Raw genomic sequence first — 26917 nt, 5'->3', positions numbered from 1 at the left:
AACAGAGCTCTAAAACCTCATAATGGTATTTCTATTGTGTTCTACACTTTAATTAAAAAAAACTAGTAAATTATGGTAATCAGTAGGTTGAATGCATTTTCATTTCATTGGAAGCAGAGAAACATATTATTTACCATCAACTATATGTCCAGAAACACCGTTGTGCCTGTCTGCTATAAATGGCTCTGCCTTGTGAGGGTAATCCTGTCTATACCAGTGGGAACAGCAGAGCTCACGAGGTGGAGTTGTACCAATCATGGATGCAAACTAAATACCACCATAGGATGGGGCAGGCCTAGAGGAACGTGCTTACCTGTTATTTTCAAACATTGGATGCGCCTGTGGCTGGTGTCTCATCCATATTCACATATGAGGAGGAAGGCTCTGCTTTTGCCCCTAGCTGCCACCCTGTATCCCATGGTGAGCCAGTCGGTAAAGTGACCAATCCCTCTCTCACATACGTTATCCACAGGGGTTGGTTTGGTTGCCTTTTCCCCCTCCATGCAGCATTCATCTGTAGCTATTTGCATAAAGCAGTATAGCACTTACAGTTGTGTCAGCAAAGAATGTACTGAGAATGTAAATGAGAAAATCTAAAAGGCAGAAGATGTTTAACCACCTGTTTAGCAGAGAGTCACTCCCTAGCTTGATGAGAAGACCACACAGCTTGTATTCAACCACAGGTGCTGGGAATGAGAGTTCTTACTCCCAGCCAAAAGGCCTGAAAAGCACCATCTTCCACCCAAGCAACGAAAAAGATTGGCTTGCCTTAGTAAGATCTCGGGTTGTGGGTATGTCTGTTTATCAGCTTACAAGCCTGTTCAGTTCTATGGCTGATTTCTCTGCTTTTGCCTCTTTACTGTGTTGAATATTGTTGGCATAAGACTTCTTACACAAAACAGATAAATGATCTAATGTTTTAGATGTCAGTTACATCTGCGTGGCAGCCTAACACAAAACATATGTCATCTTTCAGCATTTTAGTTGTCATTTTACTCCTGAGCAACACGGATGTTTTCATCAGCTTTTTGCAAGTGTGGCAAAAAGTGATTCAGATTTATAAAGCAGAGAAAGGGGTTTCCCAAATGCTTCTGCTTACACAAAAGAGCTGTCAGAAAAAGAATTAGCCATGCTCAAAACTGAGAGGAGAGCTTTTAGAATTACCGTTTACCAAAGGCTTCTATCTTTGAGCTTCAAGGAGATGTTGGGTGTTTTTTTTCCTTTCACAGTCTTTTAGCTGTGCAGGTACTGATTTTTTTTTTTTTCCTTCCTATTCATTTGATTTTTGTTCCTTTCTTAGCTGAAAAAAAAATCTCCCTAAAGCCTGCTGTTTGTTAACATCTCTTTACTTATTAATGGCCAATGAAATGTCATGGTGCTTGTTCTGCATGCAACCAATTAGTCTGTGTAGAGAGTGTAAAATCAGAGAGGGATGACCCCTAGAGAAAAGCATGTTGCTGTTTGAGTCATAATCAAATATTCTTGCAGGAGGAAAAGACGGCTTCAAAGAGGCAGATGTGGAATTAGATGCCGAACTGTGTTGATTTGGGATCAGACATACAGATTTAACAGACTGATGGAGGTGCCACACTGGAAATTACTTTGCAGAAGTATAATTTGCAGACACACCTTAAGACTTCAGATAGTGGTGGTCTTATGGTGGTCTTTGCTAGTAAATTCATGCTTTTATGGATTATAACTTACGGCAAAAAAATAACATACTTCCTCTTACTGTAGTAATCATATATGTAATATACCTGGTATAGTACAAGACAGAGATGAAAAATTATTTTCTAATACAGATTGGCAGAGCTCTACTTTACAGAAAGGGAGAATTTGTTCCAGTAGTTTTGTACTTCTCTTTTTAGTTAACAATATCTTGGATTTTGGTTCAGTAATCTTTTGTTGCAGGGCAGCAAGTCTGGGCAACAATAAAAATTTTACTGAAAAAAAGTGCATATACTTTTGGCTAGTCCAAAATTATTTGTCTCAAATTCACCAAAAATTTCAGCCTGGGAAAATATTGGTTAATCAGTCAAAGCATGTCAGGGAAGTAATGGATATATTTAAAAAAAAATAAAATTAAGAAGAATGGAGGTGCTGATAGTATATTTATTATCTAGAGACCCAGAACTTAGAGGATTCATTCAGGATATGACAAACCCAGGACTGATTCTTTCTTCTGCCTAGGTGAATTTGAACCCATATTTCCTATTTCCATGCAGAGTTTCCAAGATTGTGGTCTGGAGTTCCGGTCTAGTTCAGAAGAAAATCATTACTCAAGTCTCTCCTGAGGTTGCTCTTCCACATTTTATAAATTTTACCTGGAATAGGGATTGAAAGTGATGTCCTCCATCTTTCCAATAAATCTCATAACCACCGGGTTATAGGGTAATTTTCACTCTTTGCCTCATTGAGTATTTAAGGATGTTAAACACGGTACCAGTTGAGATAAGGAAGACTAGTATCTGATTCATGAAAGGAGTGACTCAGGCTGTGCTATGTGGTTGGAGGAATGCATGCACACATCTGTCAAAAGACCAGATGGCAGCTAGAATAGGAACCTATAAAGTTTGAATTTGTGATAACATGAGCAAGTGACCAAAAAAGCATAGATAATTAATTCTACAGAGGCCAGTTTACTTTCAGGCAAAAATGCATGAAGAAACCACTGGATTAATTTATATCCTAGTGATAGACACAGCTCAGCAGAGTATCCCTGCAAGCAAAATGATGAAGTAGCAACCTGTTGCCATGCTGCGCTCTCTTAAGGTTCCTGTCTTGCATACACTAATCCTTTTGCTTCTTTCTTGATCAAAAGCTGTACTTCTAGCAACAAATTCTAACCTCTGGCAGTTCTGAACTCAGCAAAGCCTTCTGGCATTAAAGGATAACTTTTTGTTGACTGTTGAAAAGTATTTTCCCTTTTTATGCTTCATTTCTGGTAGAATTTGGCTGACCAACTTTGCTAGCATAGACGCAGCCATTGAAACAAACTCATGTTTAAGATTCATGTGCTTCTTTAAATTGTTTGAGTAGCTGATCTATTTGGCTTCTGAGATTTCCTCCTAAATTTGGTAAAGGTCCATACATACCAGAGTAGTCTTTTCTGCTTGTGTCCTTTATAATATGGGTCTGGAATTTCACCCCAAAATTTAAACTGTAGTATCTGGTTGATTTACACCTAGTTTTGAATCAAGAGCCTGCTCCATCCACTTCATAAATTATTCCAGTTTCTAATTTTTCTTGCTATTAAAGGATGAAAAATCTGAGTTAAACAAAAAAACCTTGAACTTATTTAGATTTTGCTTGAAAGGTAATTCATTCTGAAGGCTTGAAAATATTTGCTTAGGAGCAAGTTTAACACCCTACAGCTTTTCTCTAGTTCATCACTCAAATAAAAGCAGAGATTCTTACGTTCTCACAGCGCTCCAGTCTCACTGGATTACTCTATTCTCCATCCCATATCCACAAGCTGCATCTTAATCTTACTAAGGTCTAAATCTTTTGAGGTTTCTGTCACTAATGATAATATCCAACATGGCAGGTTTTAATAGGCGTAACTCCTACCCCTTTGTTTACTTGATTTTCCAATAAAGTCGGATTAGTGTTCCCTCATCAGTGCAGTGTCTGCACTAATGTGAGTTTGAATTATAAACATTCAGAAAATTGAGAAGTACACGTCAACAGAGAAGTGCTAGCCACAGAGGTCTTCATGGAGTAGCAATACATGGAATCATAGGTGCTGTATGTATTCAAACTAAGAAAGAGCAGCAGAGAAAATGCATCCAGTACACGGGACATCTGAAAATTCATAAAAAATTAATTTGTGGAGGAGGAATGAAATTTTCCGGGGAAGTAATAGCTTCTTATTTGTGCCCTTACTTGTTCATTGACAGTGAGCTTTTTCTGGCCTCCAGGCAGGGATTGCTACTTAGATGACTCCTCCTGCTGCTCTGACTTGTTTACATCATCCTAGATAGCATATGGCCATGAAATGAATTCACTTGGACACCGAGCCAAGCGGTTTCAGTAGGAATTCAGGACACATTATAATTTGTCATTTTCTTTGGATCCCAGCCTTGGGCTGCACAATGAAATATAATCAAGTTCTGTAGAGGGGTAAAACACAAGGAAGCACCTCTGCTTAACAGCTTCACATTTAAAGACTAGGCTGAATTAATTTGGGGATTTTTAAAAGGAAAAACTTGAAAAAGCCTTAACTCCAGTACAGGTTTTGATCCTTTCATAACAGATTTGGGTGCTGCGGAAAATAACAATAAAACATGGCTCTCACCTCCATGTCAGGTTCCAGGTTCAAATTTGGCCCTACTAAAAAGCCACAGATGTAAGATTTGTTTCAGTTTCCTCTGTGAAGTGAGTTGTGATTCAGACTCCTAGAAAATCAAATATTTCTGGTCTAGATGCTGCAGTTGTGGTGTTCCCCAGCTGTTTTCTCAGGGTAGACCAAGGAGCAGGTGCATGTGCCACTGACAATGAATTGCCTTTTGAGATGTGTGAGTCAAAGCTGAGGCCCCGTGAGCAGGTATTTAATTGACCTGCAATCTCAACCAGGGGCTTCTGCTGATATTTAAACATTTTGAGTGATCTGGAGTTTGAATACTGGTGCCTCAGTGTCTGACAGCCACTTTATAGATAGAAAATTTCAGAGGGAAAAATTTTTAATGATCACAACAAAATCTGAGTTCAGGAGCCTCCTCTTCTCGTAGAGAAGCTAATGAAATTGCCAGTATCACCTGACCAGCAGATTCTCTTGCTTTAGGAGTTTGTAGTCTATCCTACATTTTGTAAGTAAGTAAGTGAAGGAATTTTTACTCTGATTTTAACAAGCAGTTGAAAGGAAAAACTAGTTTCCTGGATATGGGGTTTTATAATGTGTTTGCACATGAAATTTCATTTTCATCTTGCAATTTTAAACAGATTTCTTGTATCATTTTCCTCTCTTTAAACAAAAACAAAACAAAAAGAAAAACAAACCCACAACAAAAAAAACAAAGATAGTTTTAGGGGAAGTTTAGGGGAACAAGGAAGGAGAAAACAAATATGGGCTAAACTCGTTTTTAGTACAGATTTGAGTACACAATGGTGTAAAAACTGTGAGAAGTCAGGAGTATCATCATCCCTTTTACGGCTGCATCTGTTCATCACTGCAGTTTTTCTGGTTTATTGGAAGAAGGACCACCCCCACTGAGCAAGCATGTTCAGGGGCTTTGTGCTGCCAGCCCCAAGGACTGGTTAGTCTATATAGCAGGGTAAAATGACTGGTCGCTCTTCTCTATTTCTCTTCTGGTATCTTTAATGCCTAATGTATCTCTATATTAAAAGGGCACCTTTTTCACCCAGGCTAGCTTTGTGCTCTACTTTATTCCCCATAAAACCCAGTTTGTGCCCTTTTATTACTGGGAAGCCTTCTGGTACCTGGCAGAGTTGTCAGCTGCACCCTGGGTGCAGAATCTGTATTAAGGATCATCAGTGATTCACTAAAAGTGAAAATCATGTTATAGTGGTAGTGATTTTACATGGCATTTTACAAGGTCCGTTTTCTGCTGAGGTTACTTAATAAGTACAGAATCTGGCTTCATGTTGAAGAAGAGAAATGCAAAGGTAAAACTAGACAACAGTAGAAATTATGGAGGAGGCAGTGAGGGTTTATTGAGGATGATGGGGAAAAAATATTTCATGAGTTTTGAAGGAAATGGGTGATTCATGGCCAAGTAGACGATGTTCACGTATGGCAATATAAGTGTACGGCTCAGGGCAAAAGGAGCAGTACTTTGCACCCTTTGTAAGAAGAACTTGCAATGTAGGTAGAGAAGGAGATGGAAGGCATGAAGTTACCTTCTGCTTTGAATGACTATTTTGATGACTATTACTTTAGAACTGGTTAATTTCAAGGCAAAAAGCTAGTGTATCTTTATTGTTTGGAGCTGGAAACTTGCCTGAAATCCTAAACGAGTGACAGAATGAGTGGGCTTCAAAGCCTGAAAGTATGGCTTAAAATAAACTATCCTCTTTTCATCCATTCATCTCGCCAAACAGATTCACAGGTGCAAAAACTGAGGCACAAAAGGATTCAGTGCTTTCATTAGTGCTCACAGAGAGAAGAGGTCATGTTGCTGAGCGGGGCTGACTAGAGACCTAGACTGTAAGGGAGGGGAATCATGTTAGGAACTTATCCCTCTCCACAATTTCCTTCTGTGGAGCTGCAGAAGCAGCGGTTAGGAAAGCCATCTCCAAGATACAACCTTGAGTGTGTTTATACCTGTGGAGCTGTAGAGGCCAGGTATTTAGGAGACCCAATAGTGTACACTGAGATATGTCCTCTCACTCAATTTTGTCAAAGTGTGGCGGGAGTCATTTAGTCACAGTCTGGGGGTTGTTTCCCTTGCCACCACCCTCCCCACGGTCAGGCATGCTATGACTCCACACGAAAGAGTGACTGAGTAGCTGTGGGGGTGCCCACATGCCCTGGGCAAACCGGGTCAGAATAGTCACTGCAGCTTCTCTGTGTGCCCAGGAGTCTCCTCCTTAGCTCACCTGTGTTCTTCTGTATGTGTGTGTGTCTTTCCCTCTTGCAGAAAAGCTTCCCTCTGGCTTCTACTGTTCGTTTGAAGAAGGGGACTGTGGCTGGATGCAGGGCTCCTCTGCGTCCCATCCTTCTCCATGGCGGATTGGAAGCCCGGAGCACAACCGTTTTCCTTCAATAGAAGGTGTGTGAGAGTAAATAGTAACTGCAGAGAATGAACAGCAGAGAGCAAAAAAGATACGCAAATGGTGGGGAGAGGGAATAAAACACAAGGCATGTTTTCCTGTGTACTTACATATTCAGCCTTCAGTGAAAGAAAAGCCATCTTTCTACTCTAAGTGCTTTGAGCAAAAGACTATCCTGCTCACTTCCTGTCTTGAGGGTACAGAGTGGTACCTCAGGTCTCCACGACTGACACCAGATACAAATCTTTACCCTTTCTAAACAGCTTCACACCAAGTGTTCATCTGTATGACCCTCCTCCATACTGATCTGGTTTTTTCTTTCTGATTTTCCTATTTACTTCCTCCGTTTCTCTGTACTGCTTCTTTTTTCCCCTGCTCACATCCTGATTTTCCTTCTTTTTGCTCCATTGTCGCTTGAGTTCCACTTCTATGTATAATTACCGTATACTTGGTTCCCCTACCCAAATTCCAGTAGTTCATTTCTAATCCTTCTCATACAAACCATTGAAGGTTTATACTTTGGGCACTTAACCACTGCTGATTAAGTTTTGGCAAACAGGCTACCTTCCAGGATAAGCTTTTTCCTAATGCAATAATGTAAATCGTTGGAGGCATTTATTGCTGAGGCACAGAGCATCTAAAGGGATACAATAAGAACAGCAGAGTTAATGGTGTATAATTCCAACATTGCTTTAGAAAGTTACATCCAGAGTTAACCATGAAGAGTAAGATTCTCTACTTCTGTGTGAAGTGGTATAGGCTACAGTGCAGCTATTCTGATTCATGCTGTCTCGTGGTTTAGCCCACAGTATTACAGACCACAAAGTGATGGAAGCATACGTAAACACGAAGGCAAAGAGCCAGAAAGAGGGTACTGTGGGGAGCTGGCAAGTGCTGCTGATTCATGATTTGTCTATGCTGTAGAGGCAATTTCAATGAAAGCCCAAATAACTGGGCTCTAAGTAGTAGTACCCTCCTGAGCTGGAGGGCAGAGCTGAAATAGTGCAAATGCACACCTTTTCATGTAGAGCTGCCAAGGAAAAACCCTAGTGTTACTACTGCCCTTGTTCCTCTTGTTACAACAAATGATTAAAGGAGCAAAGCGGCCTCCAGGTGCATTAATATTACTCTGGTGGTATTTTGCCATAGCTGTATTTTGTTTTGGTTTTGGCCAAGATAAATATTCTCTTCCAAGTTACTTTTTGTTCATAAAAGATACATTTTGTTATTCATCCTTGCAAGGAGGATGAATCTGAAGTCATGGAGCAACAGAAGACAGCTGTAGGAGGAATGTAGACAGACTCCTTAAATGTGTTTCCTGAGTTTGTTTGTTGGGTAGGTGAAGCTGCATCCCTAATAAATTGAAAAAGCCTTCTGCTCTCTGGCGTTCTGCTGTAGTAGGAGCCAGCTAACATAGGTTCTGGGGAGGTTTCACAAACCCTGAAACCAGAAGGTGGGTGCTGCTGTTTGACCTTCTTCCTGCTCTTTTATCCAGGTTGTGCACTCCTCCTTAACACCAGCAAAGCACCAGCGGTAGCAAGCACTGTCATGACCAGCACTGCATTTCCAGCTCCTTTGAGGAACTCCCCCTGTGAGGCAAGTCATAATGTTTTCTTTTCTTTTGCAATTTACAGAGCTTTTTTGTGTGTCTGACTCCGGTTTTCATATATAGGCACGAGGTCAGTAGCACAGCAACCGCTTTCTCCGATGGCTTATCTATGAAATATACTTATTTAATGCCCCTGTGTGCAGGGGAAAGATATGGTTATCTGCTTGAAATGCCACAAAACGTGCTCTGAAAAGCTTGGCATATCCTGTCCTCATTCTATGGCCTCACATGGTGTCTTCATAATTAGGTGTATATGCTGTAAGGGTAGGGCAGCCAGCATTACATAAACACAAAGAGGAAGAAGCTTACTGCATGAACAAACATTGTATTTGCAAGATCCAAGAAAGAATAGGCTTCAGGACTGCTCCTGAGCTGCTCAGAAAATACAGTGCATGCTTTCTCTAGCACAGCTGGGATTTGAGCTGGCAGGTCTTCATCATGCTGTACTTCAAACCTACCAATCCTCGTGTAGGCTTTGTTCACAGGAGCGCTGAAGTTAGCAGCAGCAGAAATAAATTCATGTAGAATGGAACCAGGTTCGTATTCAAGCAGAAAAGCTATTGACAGTCATAAGACATAAACTTAAGCAAGTATATCAAGGCTTGCCAGGCAACCCTGCACATGGTTGTCATTTCTGCATCAGATGTACTTAACCCTTAAACTGCAGCTTACAGAAAGATGACCTGTCTGCATCTTTTTAGTCTATTGCTGCACAGATTATATTATCACTGATAGGATTTATTTATGACTTGTGACTTTGAACCGTGGCTAGTGACTTAGAGCATTTCACATCTTGAATGGTCACCCTGAAATGTCACATAAGCTCCTGGATCCTGGAGCAGAGGGATTTGGGAAAATTGATCCTAACAAAGCACAGTTTGTTGTTTGTTGGTTGAGCACCGGCATGAAAGTACATAGAAGATGGTGTTTCTTTGGCTTAAAGTTTGGTTTGGTTCACTTCTGTTGGATATCTCAGTTCATATAGCAAAGCACATCTGTTTTTGCTGTCTTGATATATTCATGTCCTCCTTCTTTAGGAAATACATTCTACCTTGTTTTTCCTCCCTTCTTTGACAAAGGTGTATGCAGGTTCTGAATATTTTAAGACCTTGTTCTGCCGTGGACCAGCAAGGGCGAGTGTTTTTCATAATCCACCTGACACAGGAATCAGAGTGAATGATTTCCCAATATGTGTATGTTTTTTTTCTTGTGTAGACAACAGTGCAAATAATTAAACTTGCCATCGGGGGAGAAGCTGCCATGTATTTCATCTGCTCACATGCCATCCCACCTCCGTCACTCCCCTTGGCACTTAAAAGGCATCCGGACGCATCCAGCATTGCAGCTGTCAGTAATAAAGAGTGAAGGAGTTTGGCAAGGGTTTTGTCTCTTGCCTTTTCATATAGTGTAAAAGCTTCTCTTCTCAATGAGCCCCTGGTGGCTTCAAATTCTATTTTACTGGAACAATCTGTCTGTGAGCAGAATAATTTAATTCCACTTTTCAGCACAACACAAGAGGAGAAAGGAGATATTCCCCCCCATGCACTTATTCCTCCAATAGGTGCCAACAAACTTCCTTATAGTGAAATCATAGTCAGGAAAGAGGTTATGAAAATACCGTAATGCTGTCCTGTATTTATTCACCCTTAATCACTTCCCAATTGAACTGGCTCAAGTTCAGGCACTAAAAGATGAGTTTTCTTCTACCTGTCACTGCTGACAGCTCCACCTGGCATGTCACAACCAGGACAGATTCTCTGGCAACTGAAATCCCACTGACAAAACTCACTCATGATTCATGTGGCAAAGGGATCTCAGCAAGTGTGTGCAAATTAGAGCCATTTATTCTTCCACAGTCAGAGCAAGCCGTAAACCTGCCCTCCCTCTTGTATTTGATCCAGCTCGTGATCCTTTAGATATCTGCTTGCTCTCCTTGCGTGTTTACTTAGTGGCTTGTTCTAACAGCTGGTTCCAGTACCCCAGAGAGATTTGGCTCAGATTCACATCCTGCACCAATATATATTAATGATGGAGGCTGTCCTTAAGCCTGTCATTTAACATCCTTCCTCCTCCTTGTATGCCGTGTCTACCCTAATATCAACATGCCCAGCTCAGCTGAACTCCTGAGGGTGAGACTGAGTGTGCTGCCCCACCTACTCAGGTCGCTCACCTCTCCCGGCTGAGTGGAGCTTACCCCTGCTCTGTGCACAGGACTCTATCAAAGGCCATATGCTGCAGGCCCTGAGAGCAACAAGGAGGCCAGCAGACGTCCCTGGTTTGCTGATCTTGAGTCCCCTAGCTTCTCTCCCTGCTACGTGGAAGCTCTGGGGCGCTACTAGACCTGCTGTTTACTGAAGCTACTATTTTTTCCTCTTATCCCTTAATTTGCTTTTATTTTATCCAGTCATGTTAGACAATTACACCCACCATAGCAAATGCTGACACCCTGCTTTTTAGCCTGAGGTGTTCATAGGAATTAATTACTTCAACCTCAGCATGTGGAGCATTACCTGCTTCAGTGCTGTTTACCAGGCTGGAGGATTCTGGTTTTTGGCCAGAATGTCCATGGAACCAGGACTCAATGCTGATGATAAGGAAACAGTCAAGCAGTCCACAGTGGGTGCCAGCCACAAAGAGTTTGCTAATGCTTGAGGCTTGTTTTTTTTCCCTCAGCCTGGCTGTTTAATCTTCCACCGTGATAGACTGGCAACAGAGACAACTGAACAGTCTGAGAAAATGACTGCTGACACCCTGGAGACTTGTGAGGTGGCCTGGTCCAAACACCTTCCCTGCTGAGGTTCTGGGCAGCTGTTTGCAGCAGTGCTGACGCTAGCACGTGGAGACTCCAGAGCCTGGATGATCTTTGGCGTACATATTGTTGCTAAGTGCAGGACAAGTGTGACCCTCCATCTTTGTGCTCTCTCCAGCTTGAGGTCGGTCACCAGGAGTATGCTGGGCTGCTTGCAGGCTGTGCTCCCCTAGCATTTCCCATGCCCTGCGGGAGGCTCCTCATTAACTCAGAAAGGGAAAAATCAGCCTGACCTACTCTGTACTGCCCCACATGCATCAAAAGATGAGAAGAGGGTAGAAATGCATGCAGGAGATACCGTAGTAAACACAGCCTGTACTTTCCCACACATGTTTGGGATTGGCCCTAATGTGCCTTGTACTTTGTGTATAGCTTTGTATTGCACTTTGCTCCTGTTTGGTTTGAGCAGCTTTATATTTTCATATTCTTTGTTCCTCAGTGCTTTTGGCAGGTCAGAGCAGTTAGTTTGTGATGCTGCCCTTTGTTCTTGGTTCAGTTAGTTTTTCTCTTTCTTTTGTTGTTTTATTAAATCTTGGCTAGAGTATCCCGGCTTCAAAGAATCTCTCTTGTTTGCAGTCCAGACAGTCTTTGTTACCTTTTTCATGTTGCACGTTCAGTGGAGTCCTTTGCCTATTGACCCCATTAACTGTGTGTTTAAAACCTAATTTATATGGAAGAGGGAAACTGTGGCACTTCTACTAAATCTTGGGGGAATGCAGGAAGTGGTACGCGTAGTCCATGAAGAGATGCTCCATTACCCTGAAGCAGCCAGAAAGGGGAGATGCAACAAAAAGCTCAGGAAATGCTTCAGGAGCCAAACTGAGTCACAGTAATCAAGAGTGAAAATCTTTTAACCCTATGTAAAAGTTCATTGGAAACAAAGCATGTGTAACTGAGCATAGGAATGCACATAAAGTGCAAAGAATTAATCCAAACAGTGGCCTGATTTAAAGGCAGAATTTATAGATCTTGGGCAATAAAGCACAGCATTATTCGCTCCTTCTCTTCACACAGTGATTCCGCTCCTTGAGTGGGAATCAATGGGCCTGCACAAGGCCGACAGGGCAAAGAGGATAGTGGGGTGGTTAGACATTTCCTCATTTTGAAGAAGAAATCCATATGCATGTCATTAGTAGCTGTACTGCTGTCTGGGAATCTGGGAAACCACATTGCAATTCGAGTCCAAGGGAAGTGCTGTCATCTCAGACACCACCCATGGCAAAACTAAATGGCTTTGCTGCAGTTGATAGCCCTTAGGTGTGCACAGTTTCCAGACTATAATGGCCACCTACTTCTCAGTACTTTGCAAAGATGTCAGAGAGAGCTGACACAAGAGTGTTGCAGATGTCCAGGGAGCGCTCACCTTCAGGTGGAGGCTGGAGACTCAATTCTGGCCCAACATGTCTGGACAACAAGGCAATCCCATCTCCCTCAGTCCCAGCATTGTTCCTGTACAAGTGCAGTCATGTATGTTGACTTGCTTTTCATTCCATTTTTCAGAGATGCTCCCTGCCGTCTGCATCCTCAGGCTTTGAAGGATGCTGTCATGCCTGTAGATCATAAAAGTCATACCTGTGTCTTCCCAAAGTGTTTGGGCTTCTGTCATAAAAAGATGTAAGACCAAGTCCAGGACTACTGCATTCTGTGAGGGCCTGGTACAGCGTGTACCTGCCTGGGCAGCAGTAGTTACATCTATCCTGTGAGATTTCTTTTTGTGGTGGATTATGACTGTTACTTCTGTTTGAAAGTCACTGCAGAAACATGAACAGTCTGGAGACTTGTTTTTAGAAAGGCTGTGCTTTGCTCAGCACAAGGGAATCTGTGATAGACCTTAGTGCCATATCTGAGAAGTAAAAGCCATGCAAGCGGTTTTGGTGTAGGTTATGACAGAGAAGGAGAATAACAACAGAGGTGGTGTTGCCTGGATGGTGATGAACTTGAAATTAGCCTTAAATGTTATTGCATGCATCTTCACAAAAGAAGGTGACTCTTTGCAAGAGGGACTACATTGTGATTGGGAACCAGATTATTTCATTTTTCTGTTAGATCCTGGGTCAAACATTTTAAAGGGTATAGTTGTGCTGAAAAACAATGAAAACAGATTCTTGTGACAGTAAAAAAGCTTTGTGCTTTTGGCCATGTTTAAAATAATGAAAATCTTTTTCTGATGCTATTTTGACATTTCAACTAGCTATTTCTTGAAAGCCACCATTATGTTATGTAAGTAAGTACTAAACTGAGCAAGACTTCTTTTAAGCCTGTGAAATTGCTTTTTGAATGTAAACATACTCTCTCTAGAAAATAAATATAATGTGTTGATGTAGAAGAGTATAGTTGAAGATTGCCCTCTCCTTCGAGTTTATAGATATAAAGATGTTTTCATCCTCTGTGGTTATTAATTCAGTTCTCTTTTCTATGCAAAAGTTTTGTATTTTTTTAAAGCATGTAAATCAATAATATAAATCATTCCTTGAGTGCATTCTGAGCCCCATGCTGACACCTGCAGAGCGTATCTCTTTCTCCTCTATTCCTTGAGCTTTAAATAACTTAGAAGGGTACATGGTAATAACATTGACTCAGAACATTTATGAGCGTGAAAAATGCAACATAGATATGCCTTTAGTACAGCCTTTCATGTGCTTTATTTTGCAGAATGTTGTTAGCATCCTTTTCTTATTTTAAAGTGTTGTTTTTAAAATCTGTACAGCTTATTCACTGTTACCTGTCTTTATCTTTTCTTGCTTCCTTTGCCACCTGGCTTCTGTGTCATTGGATTGGAGGATCTATAATATCTGAAATTTCTTGAAGGGCTGGTCACTCTACAGTACTCTGGCAGCAAAATTATGAACTCTTTCTTTCTCTTTTGTTGTCGTCTTTATTTTTATGTTTGTTTGTTTCCTGAAATGAAGGTGCTTTTATTAGGTTCTTGATTTTATAAAAGTAAACATAAGTAAGAAATAATGTGAGAATAAATAGCATGAGAAACTGGTGATATAAAATACAAGCTTCTCTTGCCTGCCTAGGTATTTTAAAGCTACATGATCAGATCAGTTAATTATCATTTTATCATTTGCATAAGGTTTTTGCTTGCACATCTGAGTCCTAAGCAAAAGCAGAAGTGTCAGCAGACTACAAGAGAGACTGATCGTGCACAGTTGTTGATCTGGCCAAAAAATGGGAACAAGACCTTTTGGTCATCTTTCTTATTCATAAGAGTCCAAGTCTAAATTGCTGAGCAATTAACAGATGTCTTTGCTTGTACTGTTGTGTGCAACCATTTCTCATTTCTAGTAAGAAAAACAATATTGCCAAGGTGATAAACTTCATGCCTCAAACGCAGTTCATATTCATATACAAAACTTACTGAGACTTGGCAAAGGTGTCTGCAGCTATTGTCTAATTCTGTGTAAACTGTATTCCAGCTTGCAGCTTCAGTTTCTATTCAACGATGAGGTGTTTTCCAAGCTTCTTTAATGCCTGACTTACATTTACTGGGTCAGTGCATTCACATCTGAAAACAACTTCTGCTGTTTCCCATCCGGTGAAGAAGACCCAAGACAAGAGTTATGTTTTGCAGAGAAATAAATGTCTATTTCAGAATCTACAGTTCCTGGTCAGGAAAATTTTGAGCAATTCCTTTGAGCAAGTATTATAGGTGGGGGGCAAGGATTGAGGGCATGAGGACTAAGTAATGTGCTGTCTCACAAGATATAAGCCTGTGGTGCAGAGTTGGGGTGGCAAGATAGCCACCAGTGGGATCCAGCTCCTGCAGTTCCTTGGGAGCAGGATGCCTGTAGGCTCTTCATCATCTTCTTAAAAATACCTTACTCCAAGCCCTGTTTGAAATATGTTCATCTTTTCCCCTTTCTTTGGTTACTTGTGCTAAAGACTGACAACTAGCTTTTCCTGCCAGGTAGGACCATAATGCTAGTAGTCAGGGGCATTGCCACTGAGAAAGGGAGGAAAAAGAAACAGCAACTCTCCAGAGTGCCACTGAAGAATGTTTTATTTATGCTGCTGTGAGTGTGTGTCATTGGTACTCAGACAGACATCTAAGCACTAGTTCATACTGGAATGTTTCTAGCCATTAAAGTAGACTCACAGGCATAAGCAGGCCCAAACTTCACCCAGAAGGTTCTCGGTATTTTATTTCTTTTGTGCATAAGGAAGTAAAATGCAAGTCTCAGTTCTCAGGTGGTCTTGAAATTACGCACCTTGTGCTAGAAAATCTACCCTGCTTGTTTTTCTTCACCTCTCTGTTAAACCTGCCAAACTCTGTTGATATTGATAAGGATTAGGTTTTTGTTCTTTCTTGGATGACTTGGGTGTCCTGTTTGTCAGTTCAGAAATTCCACAAACTCAGAGGCTAAGGGGTTTCTCAGAAGGCATCTTTCCAGATGGTGTTTGCAGTACAGTGCATGTGGCCATCTGACCCGAGTTTTGCCTCAATATGCTGTGTGTTTAGCATGGGCTCTCTCTCCCTTTAATTTTCCCCAAATCAGTTTAGAGTATTTCATTTACTGAGTCAGTGGGTTTGCATATGAACAGCTAATCACCAGCTATGGTGGGTTCTAAAGCTGAAAAGCAAGGTGCTGTTGAGCCAAAGTCTACCTGCAATGCTTAATTAATTTCTCAGTGATGTTTCTAGCTTCTGAATATTTTGCTGCTGGTTTAACACAGAGGGAGATGTTTGATACATAATGTTAGGGGTATGCCACCAACAGCCCAGATTCAGATTCTTCCAAATGTGCCACTGCACTACTTATAGGGCGCATCGTGTATGTAGTACCATCTGCCATCATTGATGCCGTATTCTGTGGAATGAATGCCAGCCCCATTCGGAAGTCTTTACTATGGTATCCAGCTCATCATCTGCTCTGGTTCACTTCAGCAGGTGTGAAAAGACCTGGACTGCCCTGCTGTGAAGCTTAGAAACCATGGAATCACAGCCAAAAATGCCCATTTGGACACAGTGCCAGTCGATTCACTCGGAGCCAGTTCATTAGAGTCTGCATACTGCACTTTGCCAACGAGCTGATCTCCCACATCTAATGCCAACTACTTCTTTCCTTCAAACAGCTGACATGTGTGCAAAGGCATCCATTCCAATTCATCAATTGCTTCAGCTTTTGCTCTAGTGTTACATTAATAGCTATCACAGGCTCACTCTTTTCTCACTTCTGACCATGTAGATGTTGCCTCTTACTGTCTGGCAGGTCTCCAGAAGAGACAGAGGTCTGAAAGCTCCTGTGTAGTAGGAGCTTCAGGGATTTACCTCTCAAATTTTGAACTGTCAAAATGGCACAGTGAAGTTGCTCCAACTTACCCGTATTAGAAATTTCACATAGTGTGTTAGGGTAGAGTTGGCATTAGGATCCTAAAAGTGCTTCACATGTGGACTCTCAGTAAGAGGAGTTGCTTTCCCTGCTGTAGGTTGTCTGTTAAATGTCCACTGGCATTCCAAAGTTATTAAAAAAAAAGTTTAGTCCTGATCAGTTTTCTCAAGGGAAATTACTTAAGTGGGTCTGAAAGGTATTCCAATGATATTTAAGGGAGACCAATTTTCACTGTAATTTCAGTAGCCTCACTTCATAGGCACTTGAAAATATAAAATGCCCAACAAGTTCTTTCATCTTGATTGTCACCTGACATTAAGACCATGTATGGACTAAGAGTTAGGAGTAGCCATGCAGATGTCAAGTTTGAGGGCATCAACTTCCTACACCATAAACATTAGTCAGCAGCCTCTTCCACCAGTGTTGGTTCTGGTGAACTTGTGGGTATGAACTCAGCCCTCCTCAACTGCCTCCTTGGCCATCACTTTGTGTTGTATCTGAAGCAGTTCCTGGCAGTCCTGCTCAACTCTGCTTTTTCTCTCTGGTGTCTGCGGGGTGAAAATCCTCACAATTCATCCCATGAATTCCACTGTGTGATGTTATGGAAACAGACATGGGACTCCGCGAGTCCTTTCCCAAACTTGGGGTGAGAGTGAGCTGATAGTCAGACTTCAGCAGTGGCTTGTCCCCAGAAGTGCTGTGGTCTGGAAGGCCCCTGTGATGGTTTGCTGAACCACTCAAAACCTTACACATCAATCTTGAATGTCTGGTCAAAATAATGTAACAAAATGGATTCACGGACCCATACTTGCATATCAGTTTGTGCATCTTATCAATGCTTGTGTCATATGTGTTAGCAGTACAACAGACCCAGGAGTGATTCCAGGCAAATGCAGTGATTTTTGGACTGGAGAGAGAGAAGAACCACATCTAGATTTTTCGATCTCTGTCATAGTTTTCCAGTGTAGTCAAAATCACTGCTGTCTTTGTAACTTTGGAGACAGGTAGGTGAACTGCACCGTTTACCTAAATTCAGTACTGATAATTAATATAATGGGTATCCAGAATTTTGTTTCACCCACCCCAAAATTGTGAGCATAAGCTAGGAATAATAGCAACACTTCTGTCCTTTCAACCCCTAAATCTGACTTGGCTGCCAGGACAGACTTACACCATGAGATACGAACAGAAAACAAAATCAAGCAGTTGCATTTTATGCTGAGAAATGGATATGAATATTCTGTGCTATCAAAGCAAGAAAGTAAGTAATGTTATCAGGTATTCCTGTGTAAAATATGAATTTAATTCCTAGCCTCCTGACTTAGGTGTTGGCTTTGAAGTGTTAAAAACCAGAGGGCTATTTTTTAACATGCATGGATGCTAGATACTGTGCTGAACACTTTCTTGTGTCCAAAAAATCCATCGTTAATGTAGCTTTAATAAACTCATTCCTTCAGCATTCTCACCTTTACTGGTTATTGAGATGAGACCCAGCTCCTCCATGTAATGTGTATTTTACTTATGTTCTTAATCAACAAAGAGCTATCCTTCTTCTCCCCAAGAAAATTAGAAGACTATATTCATATAATATAGATTCTGACACTAGCCTAATGTGGAAGGGATTGTTTTTCTTTTCATACAATGAGGGAAAGTAAGTCATAAAATGAGAAAACTACATGAAATAATTTTACATACAGGGATAAATGCATAGAATTGGACTCAATTACATTAAACGTAACAAAAATGTTAGAAAACTGGTTTCCTAAGATATTTAAATTAATAAAAAACCTAATTATTACTGAACTTTAATTGGAAAGTCTGTAGAAACTTGGAAAGAGGTAAGGAAAAACTGATTTTTGAAAAGAGTATCTGGGGGATGAGGATGTGATGACTAGTGATGCCTGGTTATTGCAGCTGTTCTCCCTGTGTTTTTGCTGCTGCTGGAATATAGAAGTTTATTGCTGAAAAAGTTGTTAGTCTTGACTTGAATCTCTTAGGTGGCATCTTAGAGGAGTGTGATCTTTGTACTGCAAATAATAGAGGAATTAGCTTATCCCTTTAAAATTACAGACACGTATGTGAAAGCTAAAACAGAGATGTTTTGGACTCAACTTTACCAAAAAGAAAGGCCGGTAGTTCCAATATTAAATAGCATATACTAATTACAGGCTTCCACATCTGTGGAGTTTTCTAAAGGGATTACATGAGCATAAGGGAGGGAGAATCGACTTTTTGGTGATTAAAAAACAAAGAAATTAAAGAAGAGTTGGGAAATTTGTTAACTTTTGGATAATGTTTGTGATGTTTAATCTCATATGTTCTCTTTCTTCTAGCTACGAATGTCATGTCTCATCCGTGGTGTCTTGCTGGGAAATATATCCCTGGTGCTGGTCGAGAACAAGACAGGAAAGGAACAGAGCCGGACATTCTGGCATTCAGATAACAGCGAAGGTTTGGGAATATGGCAGTGGATTATCTTACCTCTCCCAGATATACTGGATAGGTATGAGACTCCTCATCATTCTCCTTCGTGGTGATCGGTCATTTCATTGTTAGCTACCTAGAAATGAAAATGGCCAGCATTGCTCCTGGAAGTTGTTCCCTCAGGGAGAGGAAGCACTTGGTCCCCAGGAGGTGTCTTCTGTTAGAGGCAGGAAATGAGAATAACTGAGTAGTTAGAGCAAAGCACCCAATTTTAGAACTCCTGAGTGGTTGTCTTGGTTCACAGACTGGGTCAATGGGTAGTCTACAGCAAGGTGCTTAAACTTCTGTGTCTCCATTTCATCGACTGGAAATAATCATTCTCCTCACATACTGTTTTATGTAGCACATTTGATCCTCTTATGTGGTTTGCTGGAGTTGGATGTGAGCTCCATAGTTGATTTTTTTTGTGGATATCAAAGTCCCCAGTGTTCAATGTGTCTAGATCTGAGGATGAAAGAGATGGGAGAAGAACCTGCTGCAAAATCAGACAAGGATGCATCTGAACACCTTTGTGTTAGCTGTAGCAGGAGGCTCAGCTTAATAAAGGGCTGTCTCAGTTATGACTGTATTCTGGCTTTAAGCATAAAAGGTTTATCTGGTAGCATATGATTAATCTGGTAGCATATGCTTATTCAGAGTGTTGTTTTAGCTGTTTCTTACAAGTCAGCTTTAAGAGAGTACTCTTCTTCATTGTTTACTTTTTGTGTGTGCTCTGGCTTATGCTGTTTATAGAGAAGACACAGACATACTTCACCTCCTGCTGCCCTGGCCCTTAGGCTGTAAGATGCATCTACAGTCTGTGTCATGAGCACTGGTGTCCTTTGTCTTTTTGGAAATCTGTGCCCTAGAAATAATGGATTTCATTAAGGGATAGTTTGCCTCATAAGAAGTTTGAACAAACATTGTATGAATATGTCTTTTATCTTGCTGGCTCTTGGGGATGCACGTAGGCTGCAAATACAACAAGGACACTGCCAACGCTTCAGTCCTGAATGTATAATTAATACACGTGCGTCAAAGATTTAAAAAATACCAGCATTAGGCTTATTGTGCAGTCACTGCTGAAGCACCATTTGTAAAAATACCTGGTTGCTTCATTCCCTTCAGCTGTGTTTCCTTTGAAGAATGGTATATCTTGCCATTATTATTTATGTGATTTATTTTCTAATGTTGCCAGGGGAATGTTTTGTACCTGAATTATTCTGTACTCTTATACTATTGCTTTCCTTTAAATTCTCTCTGGTTGCACAGTCAGGCAGAGAATACTTTGATCTTAGGAGCCAGGCTAGCAGTGGTTCATGTGGAATCACAGATTCAACTGATAACATGGCGCTGACTATCATGTATAAGGTGCTGACACCCTTACTTCCCCATTACTTACAGAGAAAGACAGCTGGGTTCATTGAGGGAAGGGGGTTTGTTGGGGATTAAGACATAAGTAAGGAAAACTTTGAAGTTTTGGTGTCTCTTGAAAAGTTCTTGTCCTTATTTATTCACAGAAAGTGCACTATTTTAATGCATTTTTTTTCTAAGATTGATTTAGTTGAAACCAGTTCTTCCTGGGAAGGAAGAAATCTCCTGTGAGGCTTGGAAATACTGCAGGCGTTTTTCTCGCCATCTCAAAACCTGTTTCTTATGAAATCTGGACTGATGTACAAATTAGGAAGGAACTCTATGGAAGTGTACACTGAAATGGTATTGGGGAGACTGCAGTATATATACTTCGGAGATAAATGACAATTTTATTGAACTGTAAGAAGTATTTAATGGATGTGAACGCGATGCTGGTGCTGCTGAAAGCTTGCTCTGTCTGTCTTTTTCTAATTGGTTCCTGTGTCAGTAGCTGTGAGGGTCTGTGTTAGAAGCAGCATGATATTGCAGATATTCCTACAGGAGGAGCTGAAACTTTAAATCACCTCACAGAAGTAAAGCTCTTGAATAAAGCACACCAGTGTACCAGTTCCACACAAAATTAAAGCACATTCAATTGTGATTGGGAAGGTGAATGGAAAGTGTTATTAATAACAAGATAATATGCTCTAAAACTGCTCAAAAGCATGCTTGTTCAAAAGCTGCTTAGCCATAATTTCCATGTTTGGCTTATAGCACTTCAAAAAATCATTAGGAAGACTTCCAAGGAATTAGATCAGCTCTATCTTTAGAAACAGACATTTCTTAAATGTTTGATATCCCTCAGGCTGTTGGGGGAGATTATACTTTGGCAGAAAATCACGGCTAGAACATTTCAGGTGATTTGGCAGGAACAGAAAGTAGGGAGGAATATGACAAAAAAGCTAAATTGGGACTGAGGGATGTTAAGATTTCTAGCACTGTGTTAGCCTGGGCAACCCTCAACACATGCTTAATTTCCAAGAGTACGATGAGGAGAGGATTGTCTTCTTTCCTCCCATTTGATCCTTAGGAAAGCCTCCAGTTGCAATTTCACCCTGTGTGAAGTCTTACCTTTTCTGTGTGGACTTAAAAGAGGCTGAAGTCCTGGCTTTTTACATTTTCCCAAAGTTAGCTATCCTTCCTTGTTCTGGAAGGTGTTGGCAAAACAGTCTTGAGAGTCGGCTCATGTGGTGTGTGGGTTAACAGAGCTGTAACCCAATTCCAAATGCTCAGTATCTTCTGGTGGGGGGCAGGGAGGAAGGGCAAAGGGCCTGGTGAAGGATATGCCATCAAAGCAGCTACAATTAAAGAAGCCAATTGTGGGCAAGAGCTCCTTGAACTGTTGGATGAACAGATTGTGCCTACCAGAGGCAAAAGGCAAAGTTTCCAGAGGTGCTGTATTTTAACTTGCCACTTAAATACACTCAACATGAACTAACAATCCTTGCTGTGCTTCGTTTGTCCCCCATGGAGCTCCCTACCCCTCCCTGAAGGACGTGCTCTCTGCAAATCAGATAATCTGCACAGATTAGTGAAAGCTAGAGATTTGGTCATTTTTACTTACTGGAATTTACACATTAATGCAATGCTAAAATCTTTGGGTTGAGAGTAGTGTAGAGAACTGTGTTATTGTAAAATTGTTTTATTTGATGGAAAATTACTATTTGTTTTCCAATGATAAGTGATGAGCCTGTTGAGGATTGTTCTTTTTTAACTTCACAGAAATGCAAGTAGGAAACAGAGTCTTGAAAACTCTGTTGTAGTTGGTAGTTTGGGCTTGCTTTTTTTATACATTTGGTTTTAGTTAGTAAGTAAATGTGAGTTTAAATTTTAATAATGATATAGTCATGGGAATGCGACAGCAAGAGCAAACAGAAGCCTGATGTAATTGAAGATGAGTGATTTGTCTAGCTAATAATTAGACATTCTGTTAGTTTAACAGTATGGTTAAGGTATATCACATAGATAAAATACAAACACGTGTAACAAAGTGATTAGCTGGAGCTTACTGTAGGCTGGTGCTTTTTATCACCAACCCTCCTAGCAACTATTTTGCTACACAGTGTAAAAGATGGAAAAGGATTAGCTCTAACAGGCTGAAGCCAGGCTGGAAAAATAATGCTTTAAGAAACAAATTCTAATTCTCTTGACTTCTGCTCCCTTAGTAAAGCTGAGGCCAGTCATGTGGAGCGGCATGTAGACTCAATGTTCTGTGGGTCCATCTACCACCTGGCTGGAGTTGTCTGGAAGTGGACGCCACATGAGCCAGCCCAGATCAGACCAGCTCTGGTCTTTTAAGGCCTATATTCTCTACTAAATCTGTCCTTTTCTTTAAAGATTTTGCTGTAACTTCTGTGAGAGGAACCTGGTAAAAATGGCAAGTATTAATAGCAACCCGTGCAACCTCAGTACAGTCTTCTGATAGAAGAAGATTGTATAGAAATATAAAAGGAATGTAACTGGTTAGAAAGGTTTCCTTGGCTTCCTTTCTTCTTAAGTTTATTTTTTTGGCATTACAAGGTCTAAATTTGTAGCCAGTCTTAAGCAGTAGTGGCCAGATGGGGGAAGGAGGAGTGAGAGAAGGAGTTTACTTGAGGTCCCTAGAAACTAAATTTTCAGTCATAAGTAGCAGCACCCTTTGCCTTGTCACTGATAGCAAGACGAGGCTCTGTGTCCTTTTAACAGGGCAACATGTTCAGAAAGTAAAAAACAATTTTCTTCTGGTCCCATTGTGCTCAGAGAGCTTCAAAATTATTTGCTTGCTGATGACCTTCTTCTGAACACAGACTGAGGAATTTTATTATGTTGGAAGAAAAAAATGTGACTTACCTGGAAGGCTCAGTATGGATATGACCTTCCTGAGGAAGAAAGCAAAAAAGTCTACAGACTTAAGTTACCCCAAAAGGTGATATTCTGTTGCAACAAGTCAAAATTTATGTCCCGATGATTGTACTTTCTTTCTTTAAACTGGCTTCTTTACCTATTCTAGTCTTGCTGGCTTGCTGGATTTTTATGAACTACACTGGTGCTTATCAGTTTTTTGTCTACATATCAAAGTGGGATTTCCTTTCAGTCCTTGGGAGTGAGATCCTTTGTTCTGTCTGGCTCCTTCAGCAGCTCTGGTCTCAATGGCAGCCAAAGCAGCTGGGGAACCTCTCACGCATTGCTCCAGTAAAAAGAGCAGTAAAAAGAAGTTGTCTCGTAGTCATACCACTCTACTGTATTTCTACCAGCTGTGGCTAAGCACTTGTCTAATAATTTCTTCTTGCATTGCTCCGTCTCTCCCTCACACTCCTTTCAGATTTTCTTTCTAATAAGTTTCTGGGCATCAGGTTTCCCATCAAGAAGAAAAAGAAAAGGAAAGTTCTTGGCAGCATTTTGTACCCAGAGGCCTGTTTGTCTCCTGTTATTCCTGAACTTTATTCCCATTCTGCTATGAAGAAACAGAGACCCTCCATACAAGCTAGACATATGTCTCCTTACACATTACCACGTATACATTAATTGATCGCATCTACACCCAGATCTCTTTATTCTTTCTTCTTATATCCATCCAATAAGCCTAGCCTGTGTTGCTCTGACATGGTCCCACATTACTTTGTTAAAAACAGAGACAGACTTTAATGCCCATATCACTGCTCTTCTGCTCTGTAGCATTAACTATGTCTGCTACTGTCTTCCTTCTGAAATAGAGTTATTGTGTTGATGGCTGTTCTGTTCATCTGAAAAAGGGGGTTTTGGTGACAGTGTGTGCAGAGTACCTGTGACAGATTCTGTACGTGTATATATTCTGCATGGTTGCCTTTAATAACACCTTTGAATCTCAACCTTTATTACCAGCTATTAAGTAACTTCCTGCATGGCAATTCTGTCACTGTAACTGAGTTTGGTTAACATGCTTCTATTTCTCCAAATAATCTCATTCCACCTAAGTATGTCTTTTATCCCAAATAGTAAGTATTCCTTTGTGAAGTGAGCTAACAATGCATCATTTGTAACAGAGAAGTTAATGAGAACCTGAATGTAATAAGGGTTAGTGACCTGAAACTTCTCCATTCTGTAAGTACCTCGGTCTCAAGCAGGTTCGGCTGTAATTATTTTAGCTAGGTAGAGAAAGAAATCAGTTCCATCAGAGGCAAAACATTACAAGTTATGAAATGGGATCTGTACGTACAGGCACGCTGTGATCGTGTCATTGCATGGGGGATTGAGTATAGAGGAGATTAACATTCAATCTTGGTTAATAATCCCTATCTTTATAATAAAAAGAAAAAAAATAATGATTATGAGCCTTTCTAAAATAATGGCATGAAGACAGCTGCCTGAGTCTGGCTAATGGAAACCTGAACTGTCTGTATGAGCCAGGGACAATATTTAGGTGGAATTCAGAGTTGTTACTGAAGGGAGGGAGCTGCAGAATTTGCAAAAAATCAGCTTTCTGAGGTCTTCGAGGAGAATGTTTTTTATTTCCCTCTGAACAGAAGAGGATATAATACACCCAAAAGCTAACATTTCTGTGCAAGGAAGACCTAAGGATAGGTGACATAAGCAAAACATTTTGTCCTCATTGAGGCTATATCAACATAACTATAGATGTATTTTCATATTTTTGGCTCTATATTTCCCTCTGTAAATAAGCCCCAGATATTTGGGGAGGAACCTGTCTTCTGTTAGGATCAAGAAAAAAATAAGTAAGTGAAAAGAACCAACTGAACAGAAAACCAGATGTGATGATGATGTGATGAAGCTCAAATACTGACCACATTGAAATAAAACCCAAGATTCAAAGATCCTGAGGAATGGGGAAGGTTACAGGCCAGAAGCTTTGATGTTATCCTGTTTCTGTCAGATTTAACTGAGTTGGAATATGCTTGGTCCTACCTTTCAAGGAACTGTTCATCTGGATTCAGATTTCACAGGTTGGGCCAAAGAAACAAACCAGAAAAAGCTTATTTGTTATGCCTTTGGTGACATTTCTTATCGGTGACTCTGAAATATTTGATCAGTAGTCACCCTTGAGTGGTTTTTGAATTTATGTAAAACTTGTATCCTTCAGACAGCTGAGCTGATGTTCCCCAAAGGGGAGATTTGAATTAGGGTTTTTTTTGTCCACCTGGTACAGCATTTCCCATCTGCCTCAAACAGATTTAAAAAAAAAAAAAAAAAAAAGTCTTTGTATGAGTTGCATTCACAGCTCAGCTGACACTCAGCTCTGTGGGATGTAACTTGTACTTCCCAATTGTCATACATCTAAGGAACTTTTTTCTAGCTGTGCTCCTGGAGTCAAGTAGAGCAAAAGAAGAGACAGATAAGAAGTAATTTCCACCAGTCCTTAAGTAATGATTTTTCTAATATCCAAGCTATCAAAGCCTTTCGTAGCAGCCATATTTTCATTCCTATGAAGAAATCTAGCTTGCAAACACAGACTTACCTGATGAGGATTTGGATTCCATGTGAGGAAGTTGCTGGGATTTATGAAGCAATGAAGTCATGACAAACTTGCCAGCACTAATTTTGCGGCTTCTGTATAATTGCCTTCAGGAATACTCTTTCATGGCCATCCACCACAGCGTCTGTGTTTGCAGTGAATATGTCTGCACAGTGCTGTGGACCAGTATCTGTGCTGTATAGGTGCCAGATGCAGTACTGGCTGCGCAGTCAACATACCCCACTTTGATCTGTGCAAAAATATCAGTGAGACATTGTCACCTCCAGCATTATACTGAGTCACTGCAATACATATGCTTCTGGTGTTTCGATATCAGCTTCCACCAAAGTCAAAGGGAGTTGTTTCATTGATTTCAGGGATCAAACAGGAAAAAAAAAAAAAGGAGGGAGCAAGGGAACGAGATTGTCTGTGGGGTTTTTTCCATCTCACTGATGTGTGACATTTCCATCTTCAGTTTTGATTAAATTTCCCTTAATTAGTCCATTAAGCTAAAACCACCAAAGCTAATGATTGAAATGTTCGTTAACTGATGATCTTGTTTCAATGGAATTTGAAAGACATCATATTTCCAAATTAATAGTGGCATTAAAATGGAGAAGAGAAAAAGATGAACTATTTGTTGCAGAAAAGCTGGTCTCAAGAGAAGGTTTGTACTGAAAGTGCATTCATGTTAGAAAAAAAAATCAGATTAATAGGCAACCAGAGAAGCACTGATGGTCCTAACAGTGTTTAACATTCATATGATTTTTGTATTTTGGAGGCATTTCTGTCATTTTTTCATCCCTGGTGAACTTCAGGAAACTTCTCAAGTGTTCTGGTCCCAGTGCTCCTGTAGGTGAAATCAGCAAGGCTGTCTCTTAACTTGAATGAACTGTAAATAAAAGTAAAAAGCAACTTATTGCTATTCTTATATGGGCACGTCAGATGGCACTCCCTTCAATGGCAGAAATACTGGGTTTTATCATGCCTTCCTGTTCTTAGGGGCTGAACATTTGGTAATTCTCATAAGAACAACCCTTTATTGTCTGAAGAGCTGTGACATGAACAGTGCATCAAAGGATAACACCTTGGGGCATGAAGCTTAGGTTCTGCCAAAGAAATTGCCT

General features: G+C 40.6%; 1 protein-coding gene across 1 annotated transcript in view; it reads left to right on the top strand.

The window, feature by feature from the left end:
- ALK (ALK receptor tyrosine kinase) overlaps window positions 1-26917 on the top strand; it is a 318891-nt gene that overhangs the window by 244303 nt on the left and 47671 nt on the right. The window contains exons 7-9 of the mRNA XM_050893080.1: window positions 6600-6731; window positions 8228-8328; window positions 18820-18989. Coding sequence (XP_050749037.1) covers window positions 6600-6731; window positions 8228-8328; window positions 18820-18989 — 403 coding nt within the window. The remainder of the gene's footprint in view (window positions 1-6599; window positions 6732-8227; window positions 8329-18819; window positions 18990-26917) is intronic.

The sequence above is a fragment of the Gymnogyps californianus genome, chromosome 3 (genome assembly GCF_018139145.2).
Source record: "Gymnogyps californianus isolate 813 chromosome 3, ASM1813914v2, whole genome shotgun sequence".
Classification (NCBI taxonomy): Eukaryota; Metazoa; Chordata; class Aves; order Accipitriformes; family Cathartidae; genus Gymnogyps; species Gymnogyps californianus.
This window is presented reverse-complemented; position numbering and strand designations above follow the sequence as displayed.